Raw genomic sequence first — 18,718 nt, 5'->3', positions numbered from 1 at the left:
GTGTTGAATTGACCTTTTCTTTGCAAAGAAAATAAAACCTTGTCGGCCGGCAGAAGTCTCTGTTTCATTCTTCACCAGCAGCAGAGAAATTTCCACAACAAAGCACACAAACCAGGAAAAATAACCAAATCTGAGCAAGTCAACAAAGTGTAACGAAACGCTTGGCTTCTGAAACGCTCCTGATGGGGTTTGAAGTTGCGTGGAGAACAGACGAAAACAGCTTTTGGCTTTAGTCTTGGTGACATCCAGCACGTGCGAGATCACACAAAGGCCTGTTCCTGTTCAGACCATGAACAGTATAATACATGGACATCATATCTGTGACCTCAGCCACAGGTTTCTGAATTGTGTGTCTCTGGCTCACCAACATCTTGACAGTCTTGCCTCTACCGGCTCCGGGCCAATCCAGAAATGGGGTATGGATGAAATGGGCTCCACATGTAAAACATCTTCCATTCAAAAATACTAATCTTCCTTTTTTCTCATTTTAAAGACGGACAGTGAAATGATTTGTTGCCTGATGCCTAACACAAGAAACCAAACCCCAAAAAGACTATATTCTTTATATACATCTAATTATATCATATCACAGTATATCATATTAGGACTGAGATGCGGTGAGAAACAAACACCATGCTCGCTTACCTGTTAGTGTAACAAGGCAGACCAGAAGCCCTAACAGTGTTTGCAGGCTGACCCCATAGACAGGGTGAGGACCTTCACCCCTCCTGTGGGACAATCGTCAGCAGGCTGGCAGCTGCACACATTGATTGTCAAGTGCTGGTGCTGTGGAGAGGCCGGAGAGCCGCTATCTCTGTCACAACAAACGGCAGGAGATACTGGGTCCGATCCTTGGGGTGAAAGTCACTCTGCGTGCAACGATGCCGGCTGTGTTGTCTAAAATGAAGTCAGGAGAGATGCATTTTTTCTTCAACAAACAAACAAAAAAAAAAAGCACCATCTTCCCTGCGAATGCTGATATCCTGAAAAGGGAGAGACTGAATAACAAGTAAACGGACACAGGTAATGTGATTTAAAATACAATTAAGCTCTGTGAAACACTTTGTCTGATCTCATTTCCGTGTGTGCAAAAGTAAATTTGGAAAATTCAGTTTTGGCTTCACCCGTAAGACTTAATCAAGGCACTTAACAATAACTTTTCGGGAGTGGATATGCTTGTGGCATATGGAAATGTGTTTTATTAAACGTGTTCCCTCTAATTCTTATTCCTTCCCCGGTTGCTGACTGGACTCCTGTGCTTGCGTGGCTAACCACCCATACACCGCACCTGCATACATTTCACTCTAACTTACGACACATTCAAACATCCCTCCGATTCGCACTTTACAACACTGTTTGTTCGATTTTTGCTGCCCACTTTCATTATAAAAGAAGAAAAAAAGGGTTGACTGCCCACTGACTGCAAAGCAAACACTTCTTAGTTTACTCACTTGAGAAGCCACAAAAAACTACAACCTGCTGAAGGATTTCTGTCCAAAAACTGGTGCATAGTGTTCATTTTAAATTCTCTTCTTATCATAAAGAATATCCCTTCATTCGGCCTTTTGTCGCGCCGTTATATACCAGTGCTCTTACAGGTTTTTGGTTTAGCCGAGCTCACCAGTCTATCCACCACCGAAATGGGCCTTTATATGACTTCATCTGGTTTCATGAATTCAGTTTTGCCCCACAGCTTAAAGTCAGTAATTTGCAAGATGAAACTCTTGGTGCGAGAGGTATGATAATAAAATTTTAAATCACGCTGAGGGTCTCATTGCAACAGTATTGAGTTTGTGTGCTTTGTTGTGGAAATTTCTCTGCTGCTGGTGAAGAATGAAATAGAGACTTCTGCCGGCCGACAAGGTTTTATTTTCTTTGCAAAGAAAAGGTCAATTCAACACGCGAGCAGTCAAAGATGAAGAAAAGACCAAGAGCGTGGGGACACCTAGATATTTATACCTGAGGGCCACTCCTCTCACATCCTTTTGTCCGTTGATTGAATTTACTATTACATTAGAAAGACAAAAGGATCTGGTATCTTGTGTTAAGTATGGGGAGCTTGTGCGTCTCTAGTGGTTGATTGAATTCACTATCACAGCTTCTAAATATGTAAACATGTTATGTAGTTACGTGTCGCATCTGGGCCTGGTGGAGATGGTCACTGATTTCAGGAGGAAGCCGTGGTCAGACACGGCGAGGAGGTGGACCGGTACAAATATCCTGGAACCACCTATAATAACACCTCCCGCCTGTGTTTCTCCTCCATTCGCTGGTTCCCATCCGTCACTATCAAAAGCAGAAACCGTCTCCAAACCACTATTTACATCTGTTCCAAAATCACTGGAGTGCCGCTCTGCAGCCTGGTCTTATTCTATGAGCAGCAGCTCAAAACAAAGACCCGTGACATCATGCGGGATAGTGCCCATGTCCTCCATCCGAAGCTCCAGATGCTTCCCCCTCGGGCACCACCTATCCTTTCCCAGGTGCTCTCCAAACTGGCGCTGAGCATGGGTCGCTCTGGAAGCCCATCCGCCTGCTGAACAAGGAACTGACAGACGCTTCTGTGCTCTCTCTGGATCGTAACACATGAAATAATTAAAAGCCTATCTGCCATGTGGACTATTTCCATATTTATTTATTTTTATTCTTTTAATTTTTTCTTTATTATGGGCTGCAGCTGAACATTTCCTGTCCATTTCGACCCAAATCTAATTGCCTTTGAGGATTAATAAAATGGTCTGGATTAATTTGAATTCTATTGAAACAGTGTGGAAAATATATAGAGCATAGTTTACCTTAAACCCTTAATCAGTCGATGAAATGAATTAAAACTTAATTTATTATACTCCTCTATTCAGCTTTCCTGAGCATTTATATACTTTTCCCACGCAACATGCATTTCTTAATAAAAAGACATCAACCAGTGCTTGTAATGTTAATTGTTTTGCACTGAATACTGCTGTAGTATCACTGGGTAAACTCTTGTAACAGTTGCTTGAGTATGCTGCGAGCAAATGAAATGCTAATGTAATTAGCTTAAGCTCCTGGGAAGCTTTGAGGAAAGTGATATTTAATGCCATGGTTACAAAATGTCAGTGATGGCGTGAAGTCCAAGTCTAACTTTAATTACTGCCCCTTGATAAAGACAAGAGACGATGAAGATAATGTGACAGATGGAAGTATGACAACTTCCAAGTGGTTTAGAGTTAGGTAGTGACTTCTTTCTTTGACTCTCCTTTTAAATGACTTGATTAAAAACTACTATTTATTGAAGTACACAGCTTTATTTTGAATTGTCTCATAATCTTTTACTTCGTTTAGTCCGTTTTTGAGCTCCATAAACCATAAAAGTACAGAATGTTATAATAATGTACTTTCAGAAATAGATCTTTCTTTCGTAATCCTACAGGCTCTTAAACCTCTGAAAAGTTGGTAACAATTCAAGTGTAAACATAGCAGGCTGTTGGCTACTTAAAACCAGTTAAATGACACTGTGGAGAAAAAATTACAAAAGATGTGTTAATTACAGAGAATCATACAGTGGTGCTGTGCCTGGAGTTTGGCATCATCACATATCTTTCAAACAGCCAATGGGATTAGCCAAAGATCTTCTCCTGCCAAAGAGTTTCTGCAGACCTCGGTGACTCTGACAAGACAGACATCTGGCTTAACGAGATTACTCTTTCCGAGAGACGCTCGTTACAAGTTTGTTTTGCCGACGCAAGAAGAGTCGAGTGTACTCGAGAACTGATTTTTGCACTGAGTCTCGAGGAAACAGTGCCAACTTTGAATAACGCTGGACGTCCATAATTACTTCACTCACAGTCATTAGCTATAAGGTGACCAAGGATCAAACTCCCAAAATGTCAGTATATTCCTTTAGGAAATTGGTAATTACGCAGCATAATGAAACAATCTCGCTGATATTATGTTGTTATAAAAAAAAAAAAAAAAGTCACTCTTTTTTCCAGCGGATCTGTTGAGCTAAAAGCAGTTCCACCTCACTCGTCATTCTGGCAAGTATATGAACGTGTGCTGAACTCAGGATTTTTCATTAACAAATTTGCACCTTCAATTTGATTCACCCACGCCCCACCCCCCCCATGTTTAAAACTCACTCACGCGGTGCCTTTAACACACACTTTTAAAATGCTGAAAGCTTGCAGAGCAATGATGTCAGGTAATGAGCGTATTGGTTGCAATACATCAGTAGCAATGCCATCCTGGGACGTTGATGGGTTTGCATAGTGAAGAGCTTTATTATGACCTCGGCTGCTTTGTGTCCTCCCTGTGCCCATCACATGAAAGATTAATGACAATACCTGCTATGCTAACATTCTGTCGGATGAGCACAATAGACGGTGAAAACACGGCAGACAAAACAATAAAAAATAAAGACTTCCTTTGCATTCTGTGCCACATGGAGCAGATAAGAGATTACTTTTCTTTATGTGTGAGCTGAAATTTAAAAAAAAAAAATTATACTTTAATTTGCCCTCGTTTTGATTTTTGCATTCACAGAAAAAAACAAATCTAGCTGCTCCATCAGGCACCCGAGATGCTTTTTTCCCCTCACTAAGCTCATGCCCTGGTGTTTAACTGTAATGATCTCCTACTGTGTTGTGTCTGCAGTGCTGTCAATTCTAATGCTGATAGTGAGGAGACACAGGCGCAAGCAGCAGGAGGGACCGGAGGTGGAGGTGAAGGAGTTGGAGCTGCCTGAGACGGTGTCGCAGAAGGTGCTGTATTACGGAGAACCGGGGGGTTTAGGAGCCGACCTGGACTTCTGCCAGCCCGTCGTCCCGCTGCGCCACCACCCCAGGAGGAGGGAGAGGAGGCTGCGGAGGGAGGATGTCAGGGCCAGCATACGAATGTCCCTCCGAGAGTCTCACCTCATTGGACCGGAGGACGAGGTCTTCAGGCAGTTTATTCTGGACAGGCTGGCAGAAGCTGATGAGGATCCTTATGTTCCCCCGTTTGACTGCCTCAGAACCTATGCATATGAAGGGTCAGGGTCACCCACAGGGTCTCTGAGCTCTCTGGAGTCGTTTACTTTGGAGCCTGGACCTGAGCAAATTCCGGTTTGTAATCCCAAACCCTACGTGGTTAGACTTACCCCTTGGTATGGGATGGGAGATGAAGACACCGTCTTCTGAGGGGCTCTTCTTTGTCTTCATAGATGGCTGTTCTTCTAATCTTTGCATGATGGATCCGTGCAGCCAATGAAAACTCATCAATAACATGAAGATGGAAACCAAAAAAAAACTGGGTCAAGAGTTACGCTTCAAAAAGGGTCAACATTTCGAAACATATGCTTATTTACTTTCGCGTCTGTAGGGTAAAACCTGTTAACTGAGCTAGGCTATGTGTACAGTCTGGAAACAATATGAAAACGTTAGACATAACATCCTAAACATAGGAAAAAATTGCAAAACTATTCCTTGAATATCTGGACCTCAGTGCCTTCAAATCAAAGGAAAGAGCTTTCTCCGTATACTCACTCTCATGCAACAATCATGTCACGTTGTGGAAGGGACAGATATTATATATATTTTTGTATAAGGCTTTTCCTGACAAGCAACTTTTTGTGGTTTGCGCAAATAATGGCTGTTAAGGCTATTAAGAAAATAAGCAAATTATCTTTTTGACCATGACCAATAACATTCAAGCTGCATTAATTTATTTTTTTGGCCCTTTGGGGGTCAGTGGAACAAGCTGAAAACACAATGTTACCATGCTGTGGAGTTGTTATGGCAAACGTTCGCAACAACTGCAACTTTTTACACATTTAGCGGACCCGACATAAGCATTAGTTTGTGGTCATGGTGCAATATTCGCTCGCCTTCAAGCTCCATTTTGTTCTCCACCAACTCCTAAGAAAGATCATCCGGTTCCTTAGCTGGTAGCTGTGCCACTACGTTTAGCTATAGGTGCTTTTGTGCACAATGTGAATCTTTCTCTGAAAGCGTCTGCCTGCTGCAGCTGGAAAACAGATTGCTGAAAGACTTTGCTGGCTGGAAAACCAAAACAATGAGTTAAAAGAGACTAAAGCGCTCTTCAAGCTGAGGAGAAATTGAAAGTTTGTGACAGCTTTCTGTTGGTTCATCGCTACAAACGACCCCCTAACCTTAATCCTTAATTACCATGAGATGCATAACATGCAGCTGTAACCAAGTTCTTTTAGTTTTAATCAGACTTAAACTAAACTAAAGAAAGGTGTGGTGAGTACTCAAGCACACATAGCTAGGCCAAAAACTTTGTTACCTGGATGAACTCTTGCGTTCTCTTATTCACAACAGGCCGCTGTGTTTACTGCGGACTGTTTTCTTGCTCCACCCACACTGAGAATTAGTCACTAGTGAATGCCGGTGGTTAGTGTATGACCAGTTGTTGACTCGCAAGCTGGTAAAGTTTCTTTGGCGGATGTTTGCAACTCACAATCTGAAGTACGAAAAAGCACCTATGGAGAATAAGTATATGTTGACATAACTGTCATTGACTTCATGAACAGGTCTGAAAATTCATGCTTTTATTTTTACAGTTATTACAGTGTGACAATATTACATTTATTGTATAATACCTGCAGTATTACTGATACTATTTGTAATGTTATTCAGTTGTTATTATGTTACTGTTTCATATTTGTCATTATGGCTCATAACAGTGTCTTCTGTATTTGTATTTTACATTATGAAATTATATAAATTAATGTATACCCCCTTGTTTATGTGTACGGCGACATATTTTTCTAAACAGATTTAAATTTCCCCGACGAGCCCATATACAGAAGAGTATCTATTAAATATCAACAGTTTGACATGCAGTATGCCGTGTGATAAGTCTTTTCTGCTTTTCGTCGAAGTCGCCCAGAGACCATATCACACTACACATGTCGGCCAATCAGCAGAGAGCAGAGAGAGCACATGGCAGCGAAAACTCTCAGCAAAGTAAGGTTAAAAGAGGAAGGGGGGAAAAAAAAATAAGTTAGCCGAGGCTTGATTTGAAATGTATGAGGGAAGTGAAACTCTTGAGAAACATGAAAAAAGGGCATAATATACAGCGCTCGTCTTTCTTCTCTCTTCACGGTCATTTACAGGATTATCGGCAAACGCTAGATGCTCACTGGTAGTTGTGTGGGTGGCTGCTCGAGGGGTAACTTGAGGTAATTGTATAGGGATGAGGTCCAGCCCCCTGCACCTTCTCATCCACTAATTGGACCATTTGCTGTCTGTGAAGGTCAACACTTGGACCAGAGAGGATATAGTTCTCACTGAAGAAGAAGAAGAAGGAGAAGAAGAAAAAGGAGAAATTCATACACAAACCTATTTGGAAAGTAGCTGGAATGCCTTGAGGTAAGAGACAATATGAGAGGAACAACTAATTGCTTGAATCTATTCAGCTTTTTCTTTCCTCGCCGTGGTTACTTGTGCGAGGAGGTGCACCACTCAGCAGGACAATTTCCAGACATCACTGCAGCTCAAAGTGAGCTTCAAATAGCTTTCACTGTTGGAAACAATCTGTCCGGCCAGTGCTTTTTAGACTAAATCATTGTCTCGCAATGACGTCTAAAGACAGAGGTGTTCACAAAAATGGTCCTTTTTCAAGCCAATCTTTGCGGTCCAACATGTACGGTATTGGATTTGCCCATAAAGACTCTAAGGTTCTAATTCCTTTTTTTTTTTCAAAAGAACCTTAATGTCAAAAGTCATTCAGCTCTTGGTGTCATTTAACCTTCTGAATTTCTGTCATTACCCATGGTGAATATCACGGGTAATTTAACCTAACAGCCCTTTTCTTTGTGTAATTATACCCATTACAGCAACGTGAAGGATTTCACTCCGTCAACTGTCTCTGTCCTCTGCTCTGCTCGCGCAGGTTATAGATTCAGCTCTTCTTTTCAAACATGGTGCCAAACTCATCACAAAGCGCCACAATGCTCACTAGAGGGTCTAACCCTCTCATTTTCCCAGACGGCAAGCTGATTGAAAAGATGCCTGAAAGGATTTTTAAGAGCCATTTTTGAAAGAGAGAGAGAGAGGAAAAAAAAAATCATTAACAACATGTATGCCTTAAGGTTTGGCTGAAGAGAAATCAAATCATGTTCATTGTAATGTGAACATAAATATAGAGTATGGAGGACTTGGACGTGATTCTGAGAACTACAATAGTGTATTAGTGTATGTATGTAACCCACATGTTGGCCACATTGATATCAATTAAAGATACTGAAAGTGAGCAACGTGAGAAGAGATGCGTTGGGTTTCATTGACATGTTGAACACCTTTTAATTGCTGCTGTTGATTGAAAACATCAGTATGTTGTTAATGTTGAGTCTGTCTGCGTTGGATCGTTCATTTCAATCATTTCAATCATTCATACTCGGACCGGAACAACTTTTTCTGTTGCAGTTGAGTTTTGGTGGGGATGTGATCTGACCCCCATATCTAAAGTTAAATATGAAAACTTTTACAGTTTTTGGAATCTTTGTAATATTGGAGAATTTTACTTCTTTGGGCCTCCAAAAACAAAAAATGGCAAATAAATCTAAAATTTTGTAGAGAAATGTATTTTTGTAGACTTGAAACTGAAAGTAAGTTTTTCCTCACCACTGTCGCCAAGTGCTTGCTCATGGTGGAATCGTTGGGTATCTGTAGACGATATTATGAAGAGTACGCTCTATAAAGTCTTTGTGTAAAATCTTACTCTAATTACCATGTTATTACTGAGCTATAATGTTTAGGGTTACTAATACAAGTACCACAACAGTGTACGTAAGTACAGTATTTGAATGAATGTCTTTAGTTGCTTTCCACCAATGCCCAACTACAAAGTGTACTCTCAAGTCTGAGCCAAAGGGTTCCCGCCGGCAGGTGCACAAGAGAAACAAACAGTTCCTGCAGGAAGCTGGAGAATGAGCCGGACAAGAAATGAAGCATCCTGCCTTCTTGATATTTTTGACAGACAGGACCTTCGTCCTGTATTTATATTTACATCACTATCAAAAGATTATATATTTTATCTTGTGTACAAAGATCCATATTTCTGCATTAAATAATTTATCTTGTAGGAACAGGATGATTTAATTTACTTATAGTACTATAACTATATGTGATCCCTGCATAAGATGCTTGGGAAGATCGACCTTGCATAACTGGTTGAGTAGATTATATCTCTGAATACTATATCTTACATTCAAATATTTTGTTGATTAACCAATGATCCCAACATTGCAAGCTGAGACAGTAAGCCTTAACATACACAGTAATCAATATTAACCCACACTCACTACTACTACACTATACTATTTAGGCAAACTGGCACCAGCGGAAATAACTTTCACGTGTGAGCCCTTACTCATAATCATGCTGTTATCACCCCAGCATGTGCTGGAGTCAAATCCGACAGCAAACGTGTTAAAAGATTATGCAAACTTTAATATTTTAGGATTTACAGAAGACATTTCCTGCAAGTTATTTCATGTCAACCTTCACTATTCTGTTCCATTAATGAGCTTTCCCTCATTGCGATGAAACTTGGCAGAATTTGAAATTAATAAGTAATAACGCCACGCAAAAACTTTGGAAACTTGTTTTGTTGCTCATCAGAGGCTAATTGGTAGCTGTTTTAGGGGGGTAATATTCGGCCCCGTTTACAAGACAGTTGATATCATGCCTGAGGCAACTGGATTATTGTCAAGACTATTCATACTCTGAATTTTGTTTTGTGTTGATGGATCTGGCTGAAGAAACTGTTTTACATTGCAAATTGACCATTTGCTGAACAGCTCCCTCCACATCAGCGATTGTTCAGTTACAGCAGAGCAATGGGTTTTTCTCCACATGCTAAAGTGTTGTGGTGGGGCTTTGGTAAGAGGAATACTCCACGTATTATGGGTTATTGCCTGTTCAAAAACACAAATACAAAAGGAAAACTGTCAGGAAACGGGTCAAACAGTGTGTTTATGTAATCTAATGCAATCGTTAGCATGCCTGGCTAACACTCTGCAGAGAACTTTTTCTATGGAGGCCATATATGTGTGTGCAGTGAGTTGACATGGTAACACATTAATCGGTAACACGCATGTCATATCTGATAGAAGCACAGTGGATCAAGTGGTGGATTATCTTTGGTTTCTACAAAGCTGCCGTCCAATCAATAACCATTGTTTTTTCATTGCATTATTAATATAAGTGGCAGTGTATTAAAACTAGACTGGGCCAACACTAACCGTTGTTTTATTGTGATTTACTCCCACCATGACCCTTGTGCGCTCCATAATGTTTAAATCATTCATGGAGCTAATGTTAACGTGACAGGTGCCATTTTGGCTCTTCATATTCAAGCTGCAAAATTTGTGGCTGTGTTAAAAAGCCAACGCAGAAGTGCTGAAGAAAAACTGCAGTTCTTTGAACGGCCACTTGAGGCTGGCTCCAGAAGTGAGTCAGTCTCCATAAGCCCCTATATTAAAATGTCCAACTTCACAGCAGAAACATGTTTACAGCCTGGGACAAAAGATGATTTTGGTCTAATTTTCCTGTTCATGACAACTGTACTGAGGGCGAATTTCTATTTAAGTCACCTGGCGAATTATACAAAGGCTTAAAGTTATGCGTAATTAACAGCGTGGACACTTTGATTGACAGGTGGGTGCCGTTACAGATGGCTTGTTTGAGCACCCAGACGGCATTCAGCCTACCTCAGCTCCAATTCACGCTCCATGACTTTGCCCATTTTTAGATTAGCCGGGAGGCGGCAGAGACTGTGCTGCCAAGACGACGGCGGCCAGAGCCACCACACTCTGAGCTTCAGAATGGCTCTTATGAAACCTTTGGGTGACATCACGGATATGATGTCCATGTTTCATGCTGTCTACGGTCAAATCAGTGGCCACCAGGCTGAAATGAGGAGCCTGCTTTTGTTCTTTAATCTGAAATCAATTATCTGTTTATTAAAGAGAGAACAAAATGTGATTATACAGGTGTTGTGGTGCCAAGACGTCCTTGATATTATACATAGATGTGTGAAAATACACAACATATAATTGACATTGTTGGCTTCATTGAACATGCCACAATGAAAACATGCACTTATCTTTAGGCATTTGCAGCTTTATAATACAATACTGATGATGATGTTAGGAAGCAGAGATTTCTAAGCACCCACACGATTAGTGAGTTCTTCTTAAAATTAGAGGAAGGCAGAACAGACTGTGATTGTGTGTGTGATTGTAGAGTTAGTGAGCCTGTTGCTAATCACCAATCATCATTTTGGCTCCAGCATAAAATGAACATAAAAACATGCCCTGCCATTCCCTTTGACAAATCAGAGTGCAATTCAGCCCGGCTCATGGAAAAACTGATCAGCGAGCTACACAAGAGGCAACAGAGTGGATGATAGAGAGGTCATTCTTCGACAAAAGACTCGGCTTCAATCCTCATCACAGCCGTCATTTTCACTAACGAAGTGCTCTTGGTACTTACCCCGCTTCTGTAATTTCCTGTTTTTCTCTTATTTGTTGGGATACACATTTGTGCAGAAACTAACTAACCCTGCACAGCATACAAATAAATGAGCTGTCCTTGCAGTTAGCCAACAAAGTTGCATTGGTGTTAATGAGGTGCCTTGAAAGATTCGGGAACTTGCCATTGTTGACTTGGTTTTGTTAATTAAACACCCACACAAACTTAATTCCTTACTCTGTGGTGGTATCTGACATGTGCATTAATTTCTACTAAAGTTAAAACAGTATATTTACAGTTTATAAGTGTAAACCTACCATTGGTTTTGGCTTCATGGACGTTGCCACCTTGGTTTTTCGGAGCCAGAAGTGACTCCATAAGTCCCCATGGTAAAATGTCCAACTTCACAGCAGAAATAAACATGTTTACAGCCTGGAACAAAAAAACATTTAGGTCTCTATAGCTAATTCCCCCGTTCATGACAACTGCACTGAGGGTGCATTTCTATATAACTCGCCCATTCAAATTATATTAATGCTTAAAGCTATCCATAATTATGCAGAGAGACATTATGCAGAGGGGAGACTCATTCTCTAACAGTTCATTCTGAATGATGGACACTAATAGAGAAACCCATATCGAAACACTAATAGAGAAAGTTAGAAACTAGCAATTGGGATTTGTTTGGAAACTTCTTATAAATCAAGTGAGAAGCACGGTAATTATTTCATAAGACACTTAACACTCCCGCGATGGCTTCACGTCACAGACCTGGAAGCTTTGTCCACTATTTATATACCGTCAAATATTTTATAGGTTACGTTGGTTGTTTGGTTTGAAGTGGACTACAAAAGGTGATGTCACATACTTCAATGCAACCAATTTTAGTGGTTGGCTCTTTTTTTTTTTATATCTTTGATGTTGCTTATTTATGTTCTCCAAAACAACAAAGTTATGGGTCAAAAAACCAAAAACAATGAACAGAAAGAAGCTGCAAAACTGCGAAATCTGTTGGGTTCTTCGCTATAAGCAACCCCCTTTCACATTACACATACTGTAGTAAATTGAGCCACTGTTATTCTAAAGTATTGATTATGGCAGCTTTAAGATTTAAAGCCACCTTTTCAGGGACTTTAATACTTGGGTTGCATTCAGCAGGTGTATAACTTGATTAATATTTTGAGATTGTTATTGAGTTTCTGCCGTAGAAGAAGGTCAATCTATATTTCCAGCACTGGAGTTTAGGGATGAGGACTTTGCCCAAGACCCTGAAAATGTTGCTCTACTGTACGTCTCATGAACTCAAGCAGCGAGGAAGGAATTCTTGGAAGCGACATGAAAAGCAAGCTTCTGACAGAAATCCTCTTAGGCTGGATCCGTGGTTGAACTACAGGTTTGAACCACTTTGTTTGTTTTTTGTGATATGAATCATAGAAAAAAAGTCGACTGTATAGTTTTACCTCTCGAGTACGCTGAGGCGGTTATCTCGTAAAGAACACATTTCCAAGCAAAATTATCACATTAGTCAAACACGATTGGAAATCAACCACCAATTTTACACTGAAGAGACCAAATAAGTGTTTTTCTTTCGGTGTGACTCATCACGAGAAAAGGTTTTCTCTCGCCCCTCGACATCTTTTCACCAAATCAAAATATGCACTTTAAGCTATTTTTCAGAGTTTGCCTTCTTACGTCTCATCTTTTTTTTTTTTTGTCTCCATACTCGAAGGGCGCCGCTGGAAATACTTTCCACTTATCATACATAACACATCCACTTGATCTGATTTCATATTGTTCTTTCCTTAGGTCTGTAGTATGAAACTACTATTACGGAATACCAAAGGCCTCAGGTCCAAAGTGAAAAGTCCCATTAATAAAGAAGAGATTACTTTCACTTGCTGTCAAGGCCCTGTGCTGCTAAAGGATTGATGCTCTCACATTAAATCAGCCCCTTGAAAGGTCCTTCCAAAACTGTATGAGTGCCAACTGTATAGGTAATTTTTTTCTCTATTATGTTTCACTTTCAGGGCATGTTCTGTGGTATTATCGAGGCATTGATATTGGGATTTTGCTTTGTTTGTTTGTTTGGTCATTTAAAAAAAAAAAACTGTATTTGTCATTGATGTTTTGCACACTTTCTTCTTTCTTTCTTTCTTTCCTTTTCTTTTCTTTCCTTTCGTACTTCCTCCATTTCTCTCCTCAGAGCCACAGGGTTTGTTGTTCACTTTTTGTTGTCTGAGCCATCATTCAAAATGCAGGGCTTTCTTCTGACAGGCACTGAAGCAAGGAAATGAGAAATGACTTACACAGTTTAGCTCCTCTTCATTTTCACTTGCCTTATTATTATCAAACACATGCACCCCACATTCACACACACACACACACACACACACGTGCGCACACATGCACGTGCACTCGTGGCACGCACGTTTCACAGATGATTAGTGAAGTCTCCTCAGAAAAAAGACACCCAAATCTGTAAAGTGTTGAGAGGTTTTTTGTCAACGTCCACAGTCCGTGACATACAGTACACTCAGTAGACTTTGACACCGCAGAGAGCGATGGCCCCTGCACACCACTAATTAGCTGTCATTCATAATTGATTAAAGTCCGAATGTAAATAATAAATGGAAATTGAATTTTATTTAGGGAGTCTTGTCAACCACATTTACCTCGGGCACTGCTGAGACTGGATGTAAACACGGGCTGCATAATTGCAGAAAATAATTTGCCAATCAGATTTAGCTGATCATGTTAAAGGGCAAAGAGAGGCTGGAGGTGTCAGTTGTGCTTTTTCTCATGTAACTCCAAATTCAGAGCATGAGTAAAGGATAATCCTGCACCCTGTTCTAGCCCTGAAGGCAGCACTTTAAATCGGACACTTAACTGATCTTGACTCGACTTTTTTTGGGAGGATCTTTTACTTCTTCCTGAGAAGAATGTAAAAATAATTATACCAAGGGTATTTTTCACTTTTGCTTCTGTTTCTTTTTCTTTCTTTTTTTTTTGGAGCAGGAAAATGATCCAATCAGTCACTGCACGCAGATGTTTTACTCTGAAAGCGGTTGAGCCTTTCCCTTCTTTCTGTTTTTAACAAAAACATTTTTAATAAAGCTGATTGACAGAAACTTCTTCTGCAACTATTTACATGAATGATTAATCAGGCATCACTGCCCTTTGAGTTCTCTGAAGAACCCTTTTGCAGTTTGAAGTTCTTTGAAATATTGAGTACATAAAGGCATGGGGTGATCTGGTGGTGATGAAAACCAACAAAGGGACAGTTTGAACACCTTTTTTTGTGAACCTGAGGTATGTATGGCTAAATCCCTAACCTACTGACTAAAAAAAGGTTCTTTAAAGAACGTGATAATAAATGTTTCTCTGAAGAACCAACAGGTAAAAGCTTCCTTGCAGAACCAAAACAGGTTCCCCTCCACTACGGAGATCCATTTTAGGTTCTAACGCAAACCTTAGTTAGGTAGGTAGATAAAAATGATTAAATTCAGCAGCTAGTTCCAGGTTATTACTGTGAGAAATTGCATCTTTTGGCCATCTGACACAATAGTCTGTTATGGAAAATAACAAAGTCCATTTACTTATGTACTGCAGGTACAGTATTTATGGACTTTATAATTTGATTTCACTCCAGGGAGAAATCTTGCACTTTCTACTTCATTGCATTTAATTGACAGCTATCCATCTGTGTTAATATAATTTCCTCTTTATTTTCATATGATCAACACATCAAACATGACACATTATTATAGATTCAAGGCATGCCCACACTGCTTTGAGTTACGTGTTTGATGAGACTTCATCAGGTTTGAGTTGTGCAAAGGTAAACATGGTTAGAGGTCAACATATATAAATGCGTCTTACCTATCTTTTAACTAGTAACTAGTACTTTTAAAACGTTCAGTCCATTTAGCTGGTAATATATGTACTTTTACTTAAGGGTCTGAACACTTCTTCCATCACTGGCCTTAGAAAACTGAATACCTGTGGGTTCTGGATTACATTTAATCAATTCATTGAGAAAATAATCTGCAGATTAATCGATAAATAATTATTAGTTGTGCTGTTTTTATTTTGTCTTGTTACAGCTGGCTCGTGCAGGACAGCCCTGTACAAACCCCCAGCATGGGAGTGTAATGTGTACAGTGCGAGTGTGTGTCTGTCGCACTCCACGGCGAGCAATTTAAGTAATCACTACCAGCCAGCCACCCGTCTCCGCTTGCATTTTGGATGTCTGCATGTCTCCATTGTGTATGCGCATATTGTGGGGAGTGTGCTCTTGGAGTCAGAAAAAAAGCCATCGATGCAGTCCTCAGAAGTAGCACATCATTAATAACGGAGGGACCTTTGAAGATCCTGCATAAATGTCTAATTAGGTTTGGTAACCTTTAGGAAACTCAAGTGGGTGAATACTAAACAGGCCCGGAGATCTTGTACTGCATGGCAAACGAAGCACTCAACATGTGGGAGAGAGCGCTGACATTGAGGAGGTTTGTTCCCCCCCGTCTGAAAGGGCATGCAATTTAAGCCACATTACAAGCACGTCTGAACTCATTGGCCAATTTATCGTAGTTAACCATCCCGTGCATGCATGTCATCGTGGAGGTGGAACGAAAAATATGCGCCGTGTTGTGTTTTGTTTTTTTAAAATATATTTCCTCCTGCCCTTCAAGCTGTGTGGATCATTGTTCTGCATAACCGTGACGAGACTGCATGGCATTTAGAAGACCCTTGAGTTTTGAGTATTCGAGCCACCAGCCATGTTTGTACTGATACAGTGTTAAAAGGATGTGACCTAGAAAATGTGAAAAAGAAAAAGCACCGGGGCTGGTTTACATTACGGTCCTGGTCTCTGACGTATAACACGTGTATTAAGAGATGACAGCAATAAAAAAAAAAATACTGCCATGTTTTGTTTTCAGGCTCCGGCTGATGCAGTACAGCGGGTTAGTTAAACTTTAACCTTTGACAGCGCTGGGAATCCCATACCGAAACGCTGTTGTCTCACTGCTTTCGAACAAGTGGAAAAAGTCGCTGCACATAAATATGTGCCACCGCATGAAAATGTATGAATTACAGTGCAACACATTTGAATTCAGAGGCAGCGAATGCTTGGTTAATTGTAAAAAATGTAACAACAAATTAGAGCCGTCGTGTGATTTATCACCCACGTCAGCCTTCTGAATGCAAACAACGTCAAATGTTTTTTTTTTGTTTGTTTTTTTTTATTCATGAAGTATCGTGTAACATATGTAGAGAGACTGAAAAGTGATGACATTTCCAAGAAGCGTTTGCTGAAATTAAATCCATATTTACATGCAAGGGTGAGATATGTTGTGACTTGATGTCTAGAAGTGAAAACAAGCACAACACCTTGTGGTTGAGGAGCTGGGACGTACCATATCTGACGTATTTTGAAATATTGAGATCAAATATTTATGTTACAGTAGTTAAATTCCCAGATTGTTGCCTACATCTTGTTCCCTTATACCTGTATGTATGTCTGTATACATACTTGTATAAAAATGTGAGTTATGTAGAGTTATGCTGAATGTTGCAGGCTGTAATCTGAAGTCCAAGATATTTATAATAACATATTATATTTTATGTCTCCGGGCAGATTTCAGCCTGTCCAGATTTTCTAAAAATAAACAAGGACTGTCCCGGTTGTGATACGTCAAGCTCCTCGCTATATAAAGCAATATAAACACAAACATCCCAAGACATACATCACAGGCATACACGCTCAAACATATTTATTATATGCACCCACAGACACACATGGAAGTCTCTCCACACACACACAAGTTGTCAGAGCACAGTGTAAAATCAGAGGGGCTGTTAATGGAGGCGGACAGCTTGGCTGCTGTTTCATCAAAGTGCAGGGGAAATGCAGATCCGTGTCCTGCAGGATGCAGGGAATTGGATCAGCTTCCTTCTGTCTGCTGAATTTGAAACACATACCAGCAGGGATTAGACAGCCTTTACCACTGAACAGTGACTTTCTAATGGCCGTCCATGGGAAATATTTACTCACTGTCTCGCATGTGTTGATACGCCCATCAAGAACCCAAACGTGTCCCCTGGCCTGATAGCTTTATTTGGCTGCCAGCTATGTGGCAACTTTGAGGATATTTTCCTTATTTGATTGATGCTTAGCAGCCTTGAGCGGCTCAAAGTTTTTCTGATTGTGCTTGGTTTATGATAACAATGCGAGAACAAGACTACTGGGCCTGAACCTTGCTTTTGTATTATTGATTAAACTTACTTACTATGGCGAGGTGACACAAGGGGTCACACTGCGAGAAGATACAAATCTGTCATAATGTTTATAAAGAGGTGCCTTCTATAACTTCTTCATGATAGTACTGTATTTATATGAAGTTTGAATTAATGTCATAAAGTGTTTTAGGTGTTCAGTTTGCCAGATCAGCCAAAAAAAACACACTTGGCATTATTAAGTCGCCTTAATACTTCATGACTTTTTCAAAAATTCACACCTAAACATGATTTTGTAGGTCTAACATGGAGCAAACATAGGTAACTTCAACATTTTGGATCAATTATTTATCTGCGAATGACTTTTGTTGCATAAAATATAGTCAGTTTAATGGCAGCATGAAATAGTTATGTATTTTTTAGCTGAAGCTTTCTTAAACAACAGAATACAATTTTTTTTTTCTAGGAAAAATAAGTTTGATTTTTAAATCATTGTTACACAAGCAGCAGAGCTGTGAGACCCCAAACAATGAAAGAATATCCAAGGTTTAAATGATTAATGCTTTTGTCTGAAACTATTGGAAAACACAATTTCCCAGAGCCCAGAAGACAAATCTTTTAATTACTTGTTTTTTTCTAACAGAAAGACAAAAAGTTTAAAAAAAGAAAAGATTTTAGTGTTATCAACCTTTTAAAAAAATGCAAATTCTCACATGTAAGATGCTTAAACTCATAAATAATTGTCCTTTTTAAATAATGAATTTAGATCACTAATACTAATTGCATCATAATCACTCCTACGTATTTCTATTGCACATCTACTTCATTTAAATTTTACAGCGTAACTCCAAATATCTTTCTCCTTTACATCTTTCCCACTCCAACAACTTGTGACAGGGGTAATACCTTTATATTATGAGTTATTCATGAGAACCTGAATGATTAGTTATCAAAGACTCTTTCATTCAGATCCAAAAGTTTGTTAGAACATATTCTTATTTCCTGACAACTCCTTTACTGACTTT

General features: G+C 39.8%; 1 protein-coding gene across 1 annotated transcript in view; it reads left to right on the top strand.

Annotated features, from left to right (window-relative positions):
* cdh19 (cadherin 19, type 2) overlaps positions 1-8,184 on the top strand; it is a 30,477-nt gene extending 22,293 nt beyond the window's left edge. Inside the window, exon 12 of the mRNA XM_010744883.3 lies at positions 4,633-8,184. Coding sequence (XP_010743185.2) covers positions 4,633-5,156 — 524 coding nt within the window. The 3' untranslated portion in view covers positions 5,157-8,184. The remainder of the gene's footprint in view (positions 1-4,632) is intronic.
* The last annotated feature ends 10,534 nt before the right edge of the window (positions 8,185-18,718 follow it).

This window comes from Larimichthys crocea, chromosome XXIII (assembly GCF_000972845.2).
Source record: "Larimichthys crocea isolate SSNF chromosome XXIII, L_crocea_2.0, whole genome shotgun sequence".
Classification (NCBI taxonomy): Eukaryota; Metazoa; Chordata; class Actinopteri; family Sciaenidae; genus Larimichthys; species Larimichthys crocea.
Note: the sequence above shows the minus strand (reverse complement) of the source record. Positions and strands in the feature narration are given on the sequence as shown.